The 16,832-nt window shown below is 37.9% G+C and overlaps 1 protein-coding gene across 41 annotated transcripts in view; it reads left to right on the top strand.

Annotated features, from left to right (window-relative positions):
• KMT2C (lysine methyltransferase 2C) overlaps window positions 1–16,832 on the top strand; it is a 304,403-nt gene that overhangs the window by 125,532 nt on the left and 162,039 nt on the right. For all 41 annotated transcript variants that reach the window (XR_010158721.1, XR_010158720.1, XR_010158719.1 and 38 more), the window contains 2 exons: window positions 2,341–2,489; window positions 4,202–4,311. Coding sequence is in view for 37 of the 41 variants with exons in the window: in XM_063815061.1 (XP_063671131.1) it covers window positions 2,341–2,489; window positions 4,202–4,311 (259 nt within the window). In the remaining 4 variants the exon portion in view is untranslated. The remainder of the gene's footprint in view (window positions 1–2,340; window positions 2,490–4,201; window positions 4,312–16,832) is intronic.

Genomic DNA, 16,832 nt, shown 5'->3' with positions numbered 1-16,832 from the left:
GCTTATATCCAAATTTAAGTACTAAATCATTGTTGTTGTACTTATTTGATTGGCTCCTTGTTTTGAACTGCTGCCAATGCCTTGAAGACCTGAAGTAGGAAATGAAACAATAAAAAGAGGGAGAATCTTTTAAAAGAATTTAAGGTGGAACAGTTTAAGGAAACTTAGAAGTACTATATTTGGAGAGTTGTGATGTTTTGGAGGCTATAGCTTTTTCTTTAGTTGTCAGTTGAGTACACACATCTTAATAAAATAATCAAAAGGCCAGGAAACTTAAAATGTCTATTAGCAAATTTAATGGAGTGAATCAGGCTGTATCTTATATCCTCATGTTCTGCCTTAAATAATGGCAATTATATAAAATCCCGTCCTGAGAAATAGAATTGGTTTCATTTCCTTGTTTTAAAAGTGAAATTAATTTTTAGTGAAAATTCTTATGAGCTCAGATAATTATATAAAAATAGCCTTTGTTAAATGAAAGTCTTTATATATACTTAGTGCTTACCAACTTAATAAGTAATGATAATATGGCAGTTAATGAAGTACACTTAAAAGTTTGGCGTCATTGAAGGGTAGGCAATTAATTTAGCTTGGTAATGATTTCAAATATTTACAAAATGTATGTTGCTAATGAAGTTTAAATAGCTAGTTAATTTAAAAAACAATTTTACAAAGGAGGTTTTGAAAATGTCTTTGCTCATTTTCACTAAATAAAAAAATCAATAATTTTTTTCCTTTTTTTGTTTTATAACTAAGAATTTTGTGGGTATGCATTTCAGCTGATTCCTCTTGATATCTCTTTCTAAGCTGGGCTGCTGTCATCCTTAGTGTTGACATTGATATCTTACTGATATGGTATATACATACAAACCAGTCTCAAAACTTGAAGGTTGAATTTGATTAAGCTGCTGGTTAGGACCTAATTAGTAATAAATTAGTCATTCTCTTGGTTTTTTTACACTCCTTTTCCTCATCAAATACTAGTGCAAAACAGTATGCTAAAACAACACTTAGTAGTTACAGATGAACTGTTTGTCTTTTTTTTTTCTCCCAATAAAATAACAATGATTTGTAATGGAGAATATATTTGTAGGAATAGAGATTATACTTATAGGAAAGAATTTGTTCTCATTTTACTGTGGGCATTTATTAAAATGAGAATTTAAAGTTAGCATAGCATGCTATACCTTTTAAAAAAAGTCTATGCATTTCTAATGCTGAACATAAAAACATTACTGGTTATTTTTATATGGTTTGATATTTAAATGTACTTATTGAAATATGTTAATACTTTTTTTCTTTCAATGATTCCAGGTATAAAAATGTTTAGTACCCTGGTCATTGTGCTGATTTTCTCTTAATAGGAATCATGATAAATATCCAGCATACAGAAGTGCAGTGAGTTATGATCTGTATTCAATAGTGATTTAATCCAGAATTATGATCAGGTTAAATACTATGATATTAGGAGAAGATTTAAGTTTTAGTGGTAGTCATCTGATTTCCCATATTTAATAATTAAGTACAATAGCCATTTTTATTTATTTAATGGTCTTAAATAATACCTAAAGTGTTAGACCTTGAAAGCCTGAAATCTCCCATATGTTGTTTACTTTATTCAATGTTCTTTTTTTAGACTATAGTTTTTGCTGTTATACTATCTTCCTTATTCTACATGCCTTTGGTAGCTATTTTGCTTTTGCTTTTTACTTCCAATTTGTGACGTACAGTCTTGATTGAGAGTACTTGCAACGTCATGCCACAGACCAGCTGTTGAGATTTGTTGACGGGACCATAAGAAAGCTACAGCTGATACATTCCATTCCTCCTGCCTCTGTTTTCACACTCTGTAGTGGGTTTTCATTTTCCCTGGAAAATATCCTTTCTTTACACAGTTAACTGCCACCTCTGTTGTGGCAGTCCTCAGTCAAGATACAGCAGACTAAACATTTCTGATTTGATCAAGTTTTGTTTTGTAAGCGTTTAAGTAAAGCCAAAGGAAATACTCAGTTTATGTGTTAAATACAATTCCTGACTAGGATATGAGAGTCGGTTTTAAAAACATTATATTATGGAATGGAAAAACAAATTTACAATTTAATACTTCCCTGTGGGTTTGGAGACTCTTTTTCTTACTTGTTACTTATACGATATAATATGGCAACCCAGTTTAATATTATACCATGGATAATACTAACAGATGAATTCTAAAAGTTGTTTTATGACAGTTAATGGCTGATAAATTAAAATTGATTTGGCAGTACATTGCATTTAAACAGTTAAAAATGAAACAATTTTCTGCTCATTTTCACTTTCACAGTTATTTTATTTTATTTTCAGAGAACGATCTCCTCAGCAGAATATAGTATCTTGTGTAAGTGTAAGCACCCAGACAGCTTCAGATGATCAAGCTGGTAAACTGTGGGATGAACTCAGTCTGGTTGGGCTTCCAGATGCCATTGATATCCAAGCCTTATTTGATTCTACAGGTATGGGCATGTTTTCAATAATAACTGCCTCTTAATTCTGGAAGCATTTTAATTTTAATACATTATTAATGTCCTCAATAATAAATACCTTTCGTCTAGAAATAATTATAATCATACTATAAAAAAATCATTATTAAATATGCCTGGTTAGGTAAAAGAAAAGGGTTGTCTAAAAAGGTTTATCTAATTTATTTAAAATCTGTACAGTACCACCACCGGACTGGATGCTTTTTAAAATACTTGTATTTTTTCTTGTGTAGATAGCGGTGCCATGGAGATCTGACAATTGAGAAAAGAGAAAATTGTAAAGGGGAAAATTTTAAAGTGAGAACTTGGGGAATGTGGCATTCTGAGTCTATTTTATTTGGGCATGAATGAAAATAGGTCTTAGCCGGGTAGATTATCTTATTATAACAGTGTTGTAACTCAGCACTCATGATATGGTGCTACTGGAATTTAAAGTACATCTCATTCTGTAGTTGAACTGCAGATTGACTGATAGTGGTTCAAGTGTTATGTGATGGATAATTTAAAGGCTGAAGTGTTAATAATCATTGATACGTGCTCTCACTGTGGGATGAGGGAAGTAGAGGTGTATGTGTAGTTTATTTTCTATACATTTCCTTTGTATATCACCTCAACAAAGTACTAAGTAATACCAGAAACATACCAAATACATATATAATATTTAAATAAAATGACTAAAAACTAATTTTGTTTGTTGAAGAAATAATCACTAATTCAGTGATTCTCAAACTTGTGTGTGCATCATAATAACCAGACGGCTTGTTAAAACACAGATTGCTGGCAGGGCACGGTGGCTCACAGCCCGTAATCCCAGCACTTTGGCAGGCTGAGGTAGGTGGATCGCTTGAACTCAGGAGTTCAAGACCAGACTGGGCAACATGGTGAAACCCTGTCTCTACAAAAAATGAAAAAAATTCCCTGAGTGTGGTGGCATGTGCCTGTAGTCCCAGCTATTTGGCAAGGCTGAGACAGGAGGATTGCTTGAACCCTGGAGGTTGAGGCTGCAGTGAGCTGTGTTCATGCCACTGAACTTCAGCCTGGGCAACAAAAAAAGTGAGACCCTGTCTCAAAACCAAAACAAAACAACAACAAAAAAAACAGAACCAAACACAGATTGCTGGGCCCCACTGCATGAGTTTTTGATTCAGTAGATCTCACTTGTGATCTGCGCTTCTGCATTTTTTTGGTTTTTATTTTGAGACGGAGTCTTGCTCTGTTGCATAGGCTGGAGTGCAGTGGCGCGATCTCAGCTCACTGCAACCTCTGTCCCCTGGGTTCAAGTGATTCTCATGCCTCAGCCTCCTGAGTAGCTGGAATTACAGGTGTGCGCCACCACGCCCAGCTAATTTGTAGAGACAGGGTTTTGCCACGTTAGCCAGGCTGGTCTCAAGTTCCCAGCCTCAAAAGATCTACCAGCGTTGGCCTCCCAAAGTGCTGAGATTACAGGAGTGAGCCACTGCACCCAGACAGATTCTGTATTTCTAAGAATTTCTCAGTTTGATATTGATACTGGCACTCAGTGGTTGGTCCACATTTTTAGAAGGGCCACTTTACTGCTATCACAAATATAGGATGCCATTGTATATTTACATATTAGAGTTGATTTTGAAGTTTTATGTCTTTATTTATTAGCTTTAATTTTGTAATGTTTGCTCATTTGCTCCTTTTCATTTTTCCCATTTTAGGCACTTGTTGGGCTCATCACCGTTGTGTGGAGTGGTCACTAGGAGTATGCCAGATGGAAGAACCATTGTTAGTGAACGTGGACAAAGCTGTTGTCTCAGGGAGCACAGAAGTAAGTAGACAAAGCAAATATTTAAATCATAGTTTTATAACATTCACTTTAATCAGAAGTTCACTTGAAAGGATTATTACATGATTGCTGTAGTGTAAAAGCTCTCAAAATAGGAAATTATTAATTTTTATTAAGAGTAATTTTAGGCCGGGTACGGTGGCTCACACCTGTAATCCCAGCACTTTGGGAGGCCGAGGTGGGTGGATCACTTGATGTCAGGAGTTTGAGACTAGCCTGGCCAACATGGTAAAACCCCTTCTCTACCAAAAATACAAAAATTAGCTGGGCATGGTGGCAGTCGCCTGTAATCCCAGCTACTTGGGACGCTGAGGCAGGAGAATTTGCTTGAATCTGGGAGGTGGAGGTTGCCCGGAGCCAAGATTGTGCCATTGCACTCCAACCTGGGTGACAGAGAGAGACTCCGTTTAATTTAAAAAAAAAAAAAAAAAAGTTATTTTATGCAAAAATTAGCCGGGCATGCTGGTGCACATGTGTAGACCCAGCAACTTGGGGTGCCGAGGTGGGAAGATTGCTTGAGTCCAGTAGATTGAGGTTGCAGTGAGCCATGATTGCACCACTGCACTCCATACTCCAGCCTGGGCATTGGAGTGAGACCCTGCCTCAAAAAAAAAAAAAAAAAAAAAAAAAATTTTTGTGTAAGCCATTGGAATGTAGTATGTTACTCAGTGAACTTGAATCTTTTAAAATAAGTAGTTTACATTTAAATTAGAAATTAAAATTTTAGAAATGAAAATTTTGCACTATGCTTATACATTCATGTAGTAACTTTTTAAGACAAAACTATTTGATAATGATTTAAAATGAAAGAAAATATTTGAAAAGATTTGAAGGTCATTAGTCCATAATGTGGACTACCTCTGTTTGATGTTTTAAAAAGTGATTAAAAAATTTTTTTTAGTTCGGTCAGCAGTTCAGTTCATCTTTATTGCATTGTATCAAAGTAATATGTGCATAGTCTGCCATTTTTCAGAAATTTTCCTGTGATTTTCATGTAATTTTGAAACAAATACAAATGAAACAGCTACCTCCCATCTATAAAGACAGCAAACTCTGTGAAGTGATACGCTTTGCTGTCTACAAATTGCTTTTCTTTTTCTTTTTTCTTAAAATGTAGAGATGGGGTCTCACCATGTTGCCCAGGCTGGTCTCAAACTCCTGGACCCAAGGGATACTCTCTTCTCTTCTTGGCCTCTCAAAGTGCTGGGAGTTTAGTTGTGAGCTACTGTGCCCGGCCTTCCTTTTTTTTTTTTTTTTTTTTTTTGAGAGGAGTTTTGCTGTGTTGCGCAGGCTGGAGTGTGGTGGCATGATCTCAGCTCACTGCAACCTCTGCTTCCTGGGTTCAAGCGATTCTGCCGCCTCAGCCTCCTGAGTAGATGGGATTATAGGCTCGTGCCACCACACCGGCTAATTTTTGTATATTTAGTTTAGATGTGGTTTCACCACGTTGGCCAGCCTGATCTTGAACTCCTGACCTCAGGTGATCTGCCTGCCTTGGCCTCCTGACGTGCTGGGATTACAGGTGTAAGCCACTGTGCCTGGCCCCTTTGGTTTTTAACAAGTATATTTGGAGAAGTGAGACAGCCCTTCCAATGGAATATTAAAACTGGAAATTTTGACCTTAGAAACTATATGGGCTTTAATAGATAGAACATAGGCAAAGCTTTCAAAAGTATAGTTGAGACAAGGACTTAGATTCAAGTAAAAATTCAATCATTAGAACATTAGCTTTACTTGGATTATCAAAATGACCTGATTTACATAGATGAGTAAGCATCACCTCAAGAGTAGTGAAGTCAGAGTGCTTGTTTTGGAAATTTTACATTAGAGTGTATATGTCATCAAATTTTGAACAGTTTAATGCATAATAGTATTTTCCCCAGCCTGAACATTCTTAGAGACTGGATTAAGACAATGATATTTCAGTGAAAACCATCTCTTTTATGAATTACTTCATAAAAGCAATTTTTATTTTGGGCTATTTTGTGACAGTGAAAAGTATTACAGGGAAGGTAACAAAGGCTAAATGAGCTTTTTGGTGGTGGATTAGAACCAGAGGAATCAATATAAACTCGTAGTGTTTGATACTTAGTACAGAAATGTAGGTGTATGTATTTGCATGAGTTTGTATGTGTCCATGTATTTCCTACCTCTGTTTGCTAGGAAGGTAGTTAAAAGAAAACTTGCCTCACTCTGTCCCTTTTGGACAGAAGTTACCATTTTTGTTCTTACTGATTAATAATTAAATGGTATTTAGAGATGAAGACTGTGTCCTACCACTGGCAGAGGAATCACAAGGCCTTAGGAGACATTGCATCCCTTCCGACTTTGTTTAGGCATTAGAATTTGGTGGGCCTAAGCAAGTTAAATGCAGATTGAGTACTTGGAGTTGGTAGACCTTGTGGGGATTAGAAGGGACCTAGTGGTAACTCTGTCAAACCTTTACCTCTCCACTAGATTGAATCACTCAAAACTCACAGGAGTGTCAGTTTTGTGTCGCCATTTGTACGGTTGTTTGTTTTGTCCTTCTTCCTTCTCCCCTCCCTCCCTCCTTCCCTCCCTCTCTCCCTCTCTCCCTCTCTCCCTCTCTCCTTCCCTCCTTCCCTCCCTCCCTCCCTCCCTCTTTCCTTCCTCTTCTTTCCTTCGTCTTCCTTCCTTCCTTCCTTCCTTCCTCTTCTTTCCTTCCTTCCTCTTCTTTCCTCCCTTATTTCCAGGGTCTCACCCTGTTGTCCAGGCTGGAGAGCAGTGGCATGATCATGGCTCATTGGCACCCTTGGCTTCCCAGGCTCAAACAGTTCTCCCCTGAGTCTCCCGAATATCCGGGACCACAGGCATGCGCCACCTCACCTAACTAGTTTTTAAATTTTTTGTAGAGGCTAGGTTCTGCTGTGTTGTCCAGGCTAGTCTCGATCTCCTGAGCTTAAGCGATACTCCCACCTCATCCTCCCGAAGTACTGGGATTATAGGCATGTGCCACCACGCCTGGCTTTTGTTCATTATTCTTCATTATCAAATAGGCACAAGATGGACCAGTTAGCTAGAACTTTGTCTCAAGAAAGGAAGACTTGTCTCACTGGCAAAAATTCAAACATAAAACAACACATTTGTTGACAAGGCTGTGGGGAAGCAGGTACTCTCATTCTTTGCTGCTGCAGATGCAAATTGGTACACATCTTTTGGAGGGAAATTTGGTGATACCTAACAAACTGTATACATTTACCTCTCAATTATTCTAGGAGTCTATCCTGAATATGCCTCTAACAATACAAATTATGTATTACTTAATGTTATTAATTATAGTATTATTTAATTTGCGAAATATTGGAAACAAACTAAATGCCCACACAGAGGAGAAGGGTTGAATAAACTGTGTTACATCCATATAGCCATATAATGGAGTACCATGCAGATAAATCAGAAACTAGAGATTGGTTACCTGTAGGGAGTGGGAGGGAGAAGAAGGGAGTGGAGATCTGTGTAGTATGGATGAAATGTGAGTGGCACTTCTCAGAGTATATTTGTCAGTATAACTCTGATTCTTAGAACCATAGGAATGTTTTAAATGCTTCTATGCAATTGCCACCAACCAGGATGTGGGAGACCAAATAAGCAATTACCACCTACCCAGATGCAGGAGAACCCAAAAAGGAATAGTAAAATTCACATAAAAGAGGATAGGGAGGGAAAGAACTCACCTAAGTAACTGTAGAAAATAGTGTCTTGATTAAATAACATAAAACTAGAGGCAAAAAGAACTGTACAGTCATGCTGTAGTGTTGAGATCAGAAGTATGAAAATAAACTCATGTTTTTTAATATTTACACAGACATACAGAAATATAGATGTGTGCATATGTATGAGTTAATTTGAATATGTATATTTCCTACCTCTATCCCCTGAGAGGGCATAGAAACAATGACACCCCAGTAGCATTGAGAATACCTAGTGCTTAGATCTTGGTCTCCAACCATTGCTCTTCAATGAAAGGAACCAGGGCTCCTTGAGAAGTAGTTCCTTACAGGACTGGTGCAGAGAAAATACAAGGTAAGCCTAGATCATCTTGTGGTGCCAGAAAGTAATGAAGTGCTTAAAAAGATGAAAACCTGTTCAAAGCACGGGAACCTACCTGAAGGAGCTCCTAAGAACTGGACCAATTTTAGCAACCACAAAAATAATGATAATATTGCATTTTCATCCATAGAATAAGTACACGAGTCCATACTGATGTAAATAAATATAGATTGTCCAGTCATGTCACTGCTCTACTTAACACTCTTCAGTGACTTCCCATTTTATTCTGAGAAAAAAAAAAAGATTCCTTGCTAACCTGTAAGGCTCTACATGATCTTCACCACACCTCACGTGTACTTCTCAGACATCTTTCACTATAACCGTTTGTTCATTTAGTTCCTTCAGCCACGCTGACCTCATTGGTCTTACTGAAGTACGCAGACGCAGATCCACCTCAGGGCCTTTCATAATGCATGTGTTGCCCCCTCATATCCTTTATGTATTTATTCAAACGTGACTTTACAGTGAGGCCTTTGCTAGGCTTGCTGTCAAAGATTTCAAATGCCTTCTCTTCCCATAATATCTGCTTTTTTGTTTTCTTTTTTGTACTTATCACCTCTGACAGAGTGTATATTCACGTAATAATCTTACTTATTGTTCATCTCCCTCTCACTAGTGCCATTCGGATAGGGTTTTTTTCTGTTTTGGTTATTCCTCAGTGAATATTTGTAGACTAATTAATAGCACTGAAGATCATTCATGGAATCATTCATAGGCAGCAAATAAGTTCGAAGTACCCAAAAGTGTTACTGGAGGTTATCAATATGGCTAATTACATGAAAGTTTATATACTTAATCTCTAAATAGAGCAAATCTTTACAGTTCTACAGAAATGATTGGGAAGGAGGAGCCAAGGAAAATTTCTGCTATCACAGAAGTTTCCCTAGGGGCGATATAGCTATTGAACTTAGAAGACGTTTTTATTTTGCCAAAAGGTCGATTTTGCTGACCTTGGCTAGGTGCAGTGCCTCCCACCTGTAATTCTAGCATGTTGGGAGGCCAAGATGGGAGGATTTCTTGAGCCCAGGAGTTTGAGACCAGCCTGAGCAACATAGTGAGATCTCGTCTCTATTAAAATAAAAAATGAAAAATTAAATTTGCTGACCTTTATTATGTAGCTGAGTATATTCTGATACCTAGCTCTATTTTCAAAGAAAACAAACACTTAACCTGCCCCTTCAAGATAAAGATGACATTTCAACATTGAGAATGCAGTGACTTTTCAAAGAAACATGTCCTGGGGCGTTGAACATTTTGAAAACAGATGTTTTGAACTATTTATATTGATATTTTATTGTCAGAAATAATGAAGGTTGTAAAAACAAAACAAAAAACTCTCATGTTTGTCATCTTAAAAGAAACTTGAACATGGAATTTTCTGATATGTTTAAAATATTCTAAAGAGCTCTGGTTTAAGCCCATTTATTAAACATTCAATATTTTTATTAGATAGGGTGAAATTTTATTTGCTTAAATTTTGATAATTTCGGTTGAGATTTAAAAATGGTTGCAGAAATCATGTACTACTTCTAATTAGATCATTTTACTTTTGGGGAGAGCCTTTTTTTTTAAACCTATGAGAGCCATAGAAACTAGATATTAAAATAAACCAAAGTTAGAATTAGGCTTTTTAATCTAAGAAAATGGAAGGGAATGAGATACTATAAAGCTCAGGTGAGGGGTTGCAGTACTTTGTAAATTTTTTGATTGTGCACATCTTTTAATAAGAAATGTTTGAGTATGCAGCTTTATTATACATCTCAGTGGAATATGTATGTCTTCTCTCTCTTTTTTTTTTGTTTTTGGAGACATAGTCTCTCTCTGTCTCCTAGGCTGAGATTGCAGTGGCGCAATCTCAGTTTACTGCACCCTCTGCTTCCTGGGCCCAAGTGATCCTCCCACCTCAGTCTCCCAGGTAGCTGAGATCATAGGCGTGGACCACCACGCCTGGCTAATTTTTGTATTTTTAGTAGAGACAGGGTTTCGCCATGTTGGCCAGGCTGGTCTTGAACTCCTGGCCTCAAGTGATCCGCCTGCCTTGGCCTCCCCAAGTGCTAAGATTACAGGCATGAGCCACCATGCACAGCCATGCATATCTCCTTTAGGTAACTTAACAACATCTGCAACGTTTGTTTGTGTGAGTTTTTTATTCTGTCTGCATTTGTGTATGTGAGTCTTTTTCTATGGATTTTTCCCACCATGGCTGTAAGCACCATGAGAGTGAGGAAAATAGCTGTTTTGCTTTATCATATTTTCTCTGGTGCCTAACAAAGTATCTGGAACACAAGAGAGTCACTAATGGAATAAATACATGCATTAATGGGATTTGTCAATGAAGGGCAGAATTTAGTGCATTAGCTTGAATGAGGAGGTAGGTCCTACTGGCCTCTTGGGTAGAGGCCAGGGCTGCCGCTAAACATTCTACAATATACATATACAGGACAGCCTCCCACAGCAAAAACTATACAGCTTAGAATGTCGATAGTGCTGAGGTTGAGAAATCCTGGTTTGACATATTATTCCTGTGTTAAAATTAATATATGTAAAATAATTTCCTCAGTTGTTAACATGGCATTTTTATCAAGCAATTTTGTTTTCTCTGAAACATACCTCAGATTGTTTTTAGTTTTTCCAGGGGAAACTTTATTCATTTTTTACTAGAGAAAAGAATACGGCAAACAGTGAATCTGTGTTTCAGAAAGGGTAACGTCGTTTTTCTTTTAATTTCCCTTTTGAAGCTCTCGGGGTACTACCGACATCTTGGAAATCTGGATAACTTGAGTATTACTGAGGGAATATTTTCATTCTGCATGCTACAAATGTTTAATCATTTTATTTATCTAAAGTTCCTTTCTTGGCCAGGCGCGGCGGCTCATGCCTGTAATTCCAGCACTTTGGGAGGCTGAGGCGGGTGGATCACCTGAGGTCAGGAGTTCGAGACCAGCCTAACCAACATGGCAAAACCCTGTCTCTACTAAAAAAATATAAAAATTAACCGTGTGTGGTGGTGTGTGCCTGTAATCTCAGCTACTTGGGAGGCTGAGGCAGGAGAATTGCTTGAACCCAGGAGGTGGAGGTTGTAGTGAGCTGAGTTTTCGCCACTGCACTCCATCCTGGGCAACAGAGCAGGACTTCTTCTCAAAATGAATGAATGAATGAAAGAAGGAAAGGGAAAGGAAGCTCCTTTCTCTTCTATTCCCAGTATTGCCCCCCAAAAAGAAGTAATCTATAAACCCCCAATGTATATTTCTGTTTTCTTAACTATTTCTGAATAAAATGTTCAGTGTTGGCTGGGCATGGTGGCTCACGCCTGTAATCCTAGCACTTTGGGAGGCTGAGGCTGAGGTCAGGAGTTTGAAACCAGCCTGGCCAATGTGGTGAAACCCCCTCCCTACTAAAAATACAAAAATTAGCTTGGCATGTGACGTGTGCCTGTAATCCCAGCTACTCGAGAGGCTGAGGCAGGAGAATCACTTGAATCCTGGAGGCAGAGATTGCAGTGAGCCAAGATCGTTCTATTGCACTCCCGCCTAAAACTCCATCTAAAAAAAAACCAGGTGTTTTACTCTTAAAATAAGACATTAAAAAAATACTTCTGTTGTCTCCCCTCATAGAATTGGTAATCTCTTCCTTCTCCACCCTCATCCCCTGCTGTAATTCTATATTGAAATTTCATTGTATTTTGTGCCAGATGTCTTTGTGTAAAACCAACTTAGTTCTGTGAGAAGAGTTGTACGTTTTTAATATTTTTGTTCTTTTTGTAGACTGCAGAAACAAAAATAGCCTTCCTATAGTAAGGTGGCAATTCACATTAAGAATGTAGATAAGCAAATTTAAACTTTTAAATGTAATTTGTCTAAAAAAATTGAAAAACAGTGTATAGTAAAAGTCTCTCCTCCAACCAACGGAAAGTACTTTTATGTAAGATCCTTTAAGTTACTGACTTGAATCTTTACGTAAGGTAATTTGCTAGTATCTATTTTATAAATAATGTTATTTAATACTGTTTTATTTTCTATAGAATCCTAGTGTTTTTCCATGTAAATTTTTAGAAATTCTTAAAGTATGTATCCCTCATTTTCCCCTATAGTTGTTTGCTTCTACTTCTGTTTTTAAGAGATAGCATCTCAGTTGTTTAAGCTGGAATGCAGTGGCACAATCATGGCTTACTGCAACCTTGACTTCTTAGGCTCAAGCAGTCCTCCCGTCTCAGCCTTTAGAGTAGCTGGGATCACAAATGCATGCCACCACACCTGGCTAACTTTTCTTTTCTTTTCTTTTTTATTTTTTTGAGATGGAGTCTCACACTGTCAGCGGGCTGGAATGCAGTGGCGTGATCTCGGCTCACTGCAACCTCTGCCTCCCGGGTTCAAGTGATTCTCCTGCCTCAGCCTTCCAAGTAGCTGGGATTACAGGTGCCCACCACCATGACCAGCGAATTTTTTGTATTTTTTTTAGTAGAGATGGGGTTTCACCATGTGGGCCAGGCTGGTCTCGAACTCCTGACCTTGTGATTTGCCCACTTCGGCCTCCCAAAATGTTGGGACTACAAGTGTGATCCATCACACCCGGCCAACTTTTCTTATTTTTTTTTTAAGAGACAGGGTCTTGCTCTCTTTTCCAGGTTGGTCTCAATTCCTGGGCCCAAGCAATTCTCCCACCTGGGCCTGCCAAGGTGCTAGTATTATAGGCGTGAGCCACTGCGCCCAGCCCTTTATAGTTTTTTCCTTTTTTTTGAGATGAAGTTTCCCTCTGTCACCAGGCCGGAGTGCAGTGGCGCGATCTCGGCTTACTGCAACCTCTGCCTCCCTGGTTCAAGCGACTCTCCTGCCTCAGCCTCCCGAGTAGCTGGGACTACAGATGTGTGCCAGCACGCCCAGCTACTTTTTGTAGTTTTAGTAGAGACGGGGTTTCGCCATGTTGGCTAGGATGGTCTCAATCTCTTGACCTCGTGATCCACCCGCCTCAGCCTCCCAAAGTGCTGGCATTACAAGCGTGAGCCACTGTGCCCGGCCAGCTCTTTATAGTTTAAGAGGAAGGATAAACCTTAAGAGATCACAACCCTATATTTGTGTCAGGGGTCCACAAGACTGCCTCCATGTTTGGAGATTTGCTAGAAGGACTCATGGGATCAGCTTAGGGTTGTAATGGCTAAGATTTATTACTGTAACATAGTATGGATATATAGTAGAAAGACCTCAATGGCAAAAGACACTGACAGAGTCTGGAAAAATCCATGTACCAGCTTCCTTATGTGCTGTGCCTTCCATGAGGATCACACAGACTACCTTCTTTCCCCCTTAACGAAAATACAACAACATATGTGACTGCCCAAGAAACACAGTTTTTATCTAGGCTGGTCACGTAGGTGTACTCTCTGCCTAGCATGTGTGAAATTTCCAGACTCATAAAAAGAATAGCAGGATAAGCCACATTATTTCCATAGTCTAGATACAGGAAACCATGATTACCAGTTAGGGAACCCTCTTGAAATTCAAGTTCTCAGAAGCCAGCCTAGGACCAACTGTGCAAACAGACAGACCCTCCTTCACAGGATAATGTAGTAGTCTCAGATCTGCTTTGTTAATTTTTGATTGCATAGAGTTTTATAATTGGAAGGTGTCTCAAATGCTACATATTTCTGTCTAATGGACTATAGTAAGAGTGTTGTATAGTATATAACATTGAATTATTCTCCATTATAGGCAGGCTGTGATAAGTGTTCTAATGTTTATACAAATTAACTTTGTAACTTTGAGCAGAGTAAAGAGACTGTTAACGATACTTTTGACTGCAAGTAGTAGAAAAATGTTGTGTTTAACTCTGAAATATGCTTTGCCTCATATTAGTATTTCTACTCTAGCTTTCTCTTGACTAGCGTAAGCATGGTGTATATTATTCCATTCTTTTATTTTAACCTGTTTGCATCTTTGTATTTAACTTGTGTTTCTTGAAGGCGATAGTTTTATTTCTCTGATAAAAACATATAAGAAGACAATCACATTAAATGTATGTGGTCTAAAACCTCTGCTTTTTAATTGGGGGTATTTAGACCATGTACATTTAATGTGATTGTCTTCTTATATGTTTTCTATTTATCTCTATCTGTTCCTTGCATCATTTTTCTTGTATCCCCCACCTGCCAAGATGGGGTCTTACTCTGTCACCCAAGCTAGAGTGCAGTGGTGTGATCATACCTTACTGCAGCCTTGACCTGCTAGGCTCAAGTGATCTACCTCAGCCTCCCAATAGTGGAGACCACAGTTGTGCACCACCACACCCGGCTACTTTGTTTTATTTTTTTATATATGGGGTCTCACTATGTTGTCCAGGCTGGTCTCATACTCCTGAGCTCAAGTGAGTCTCCTGCCTTGGCCACCCAGAGTGCTGGGATTACAGGTGTGAGCCATTGCACCTGGTTCTTGGATTCTTTTACTTTATTTATTTATTTATTTATTTATTTATTTATTTATTTATTTATTTTTTGAGATAGAGTCTCGCTCTGTTGCCAGGCTGGAGTGCAGTGGCGCTATCTCGGCTCACTGTAGTCTCCGCCTCCTGGGTTCAAGCGATTCTCCTGCCTCAGTCTCCTGAGTAGCTGGGATTACAGACGTGCACCACCACACCCAGCTAATTTTTGTATTTTTAGTAGAGACGGGGTTTCACCATGTTGGCCAGGATGGTCTCGATCTCCTGACCTTGTGATCCACTTACCTTGGCCTCCCAAAGTGCTGGGATTACAGGCGTGAGCCACCGTGCCCAGCCTACATTATTTATTATGATTCCAGTTTGCCTCTTTTTATTACTTTTACCTGTTTTTAAAAATTATTTTTGTAGTTGCTTTAAGATTATAGTGTACATTTAGAGAGGTCTACCTTCAAGTAATATTGTACACTTCATCTATAATAAAAGCATTCCTTCATTTGCTTTCTTTTCCTCCCTCCTGGACTTTGTGCTATTGCTGCCATGCATTTGACTTTTACATATGTTATAAACTCTGTAATATTTTGCTGTTTTTTATTAAACATATATCTCTTAGAGATTTAAATAATAAAAAATTTAAAAGATGTTTGCTCATATAGTTACCACTGTGGTGCTCTTTATTCCTTCGTGTTGATCCAGATTTTCATCTGACATCATTTTGTTTCTGAAGAATATCGTTTAACATTTCTTGCAGTGAAAGTCTCCTGGTGATGAATTATTTCATTATTTATGTTTCTGGTGTGCCTTTATTTCACCTTCATTTTTGAAAGATATTTTTGCCAGGCATAGAATTCTAGTTGGCCTTTTTTCTTCTAGAACTTTAGAGATGTACCACTGTCTTCTCACTTGCATTGTTTCTCAAAGGAAATCTGATGTTGTTCTTATCTTTGTTCTTCTATAGGTAACATGTCTTTTTATACAGCTGCTATTAATAATATATCCCTGATTTTGAACAATTTGATTATGTTATCCCTTAATGTAATTTTCTTCATGTTTCTTGGGCTTGGGGTTTGCTGAGTTTCTTGAATCCGTGAGTTAATAGGTCTTTTTATGGCTAGAACATTTTCAGCAGTTGTTTCTTCAAGTATTTTTTTTCTCTTCCTCTTTTTTCTCCTTTGGGGACTCCAGTTACCTGCATATTATTAGGCTATTTGAAGTTGCCTGACTGCTCACTGATGCTTTTTAAAAATCACTTTTTAAGATTTTTTTTTTCTTTTTGTACTTTAGCTAGTGTCTGTTCTTGTATCTTCAAGTTTGCTAATCTTTTCTTCTGCAGTTTCTAATCTGCTTTAGTTCATCCAATGTAATTTTCATCTCAAATGTTTTTGTCTTTGAAAGTTTGATTTTGGCTTTTCTTGTTTATCTCCCATGTCTCTATTTAACTTTTTGATTATATGGGATACATGTATAAAAACAGTTTTAATGTCCTCCTCTGCTAATTTTAACATCTATTTAAGTTCTGGGTCAGTTTTGATTGATTATTTTCAGTTTGCATCATGATTGTCTGCTGCTTTTTATGCCTGGTAATCTTTATTTAGTTGTAAAATTTACCTTGGGTTCTGGCTATTTTCTTTATTCTATAAATCTTCTTGAGCTTTGTTTTGAGATGTAGTTGAGTTACTTATAAACCGTTTCATTCTTTTGGGTTTTGTTTTTATGATTTATTAGACAGATATGAAGGAGTGCTTAGTCCAGGACTAATTATTCCTCACCACTGAGGCAAGATTTTCTGTGGACTCTGTTGAATGTTCCATGAATTAATAGTTTTCCCAGTTTGGCTAGTGGGAACAGATACTATTCCTGGCTTTGTATGAGTATCAGGCCCTGTTCCCTCCCATTGTTTCTGATGGTTCTTTTTCTGGATTCTCATAGTTTCCTCATATGCATATGCTGATCAGTTATCTGGTGAATGCTTGAGAGAAGATCTCTGTAGACCTCTGGGGTTCTTT

Source organism: Pan troglodytes, chromosome 6 (assembly GCF_028858775.2).
Source record: "Pan troglodytes isolate AG18354 chromosome 6, NHGRI_mPanTro3-v2.0_pri, whole genome shotgun sequence".
Classification (NCBI taxonomy): domain Eukaryota; kingdom Metazoa; phylum Chordata; class Mammalia; order Primates; family Hominidae; genus Pan; species Pan troglodytes.
This window is presented reverse-complemented; position numbering and strand designations above follow the sequence as displayed.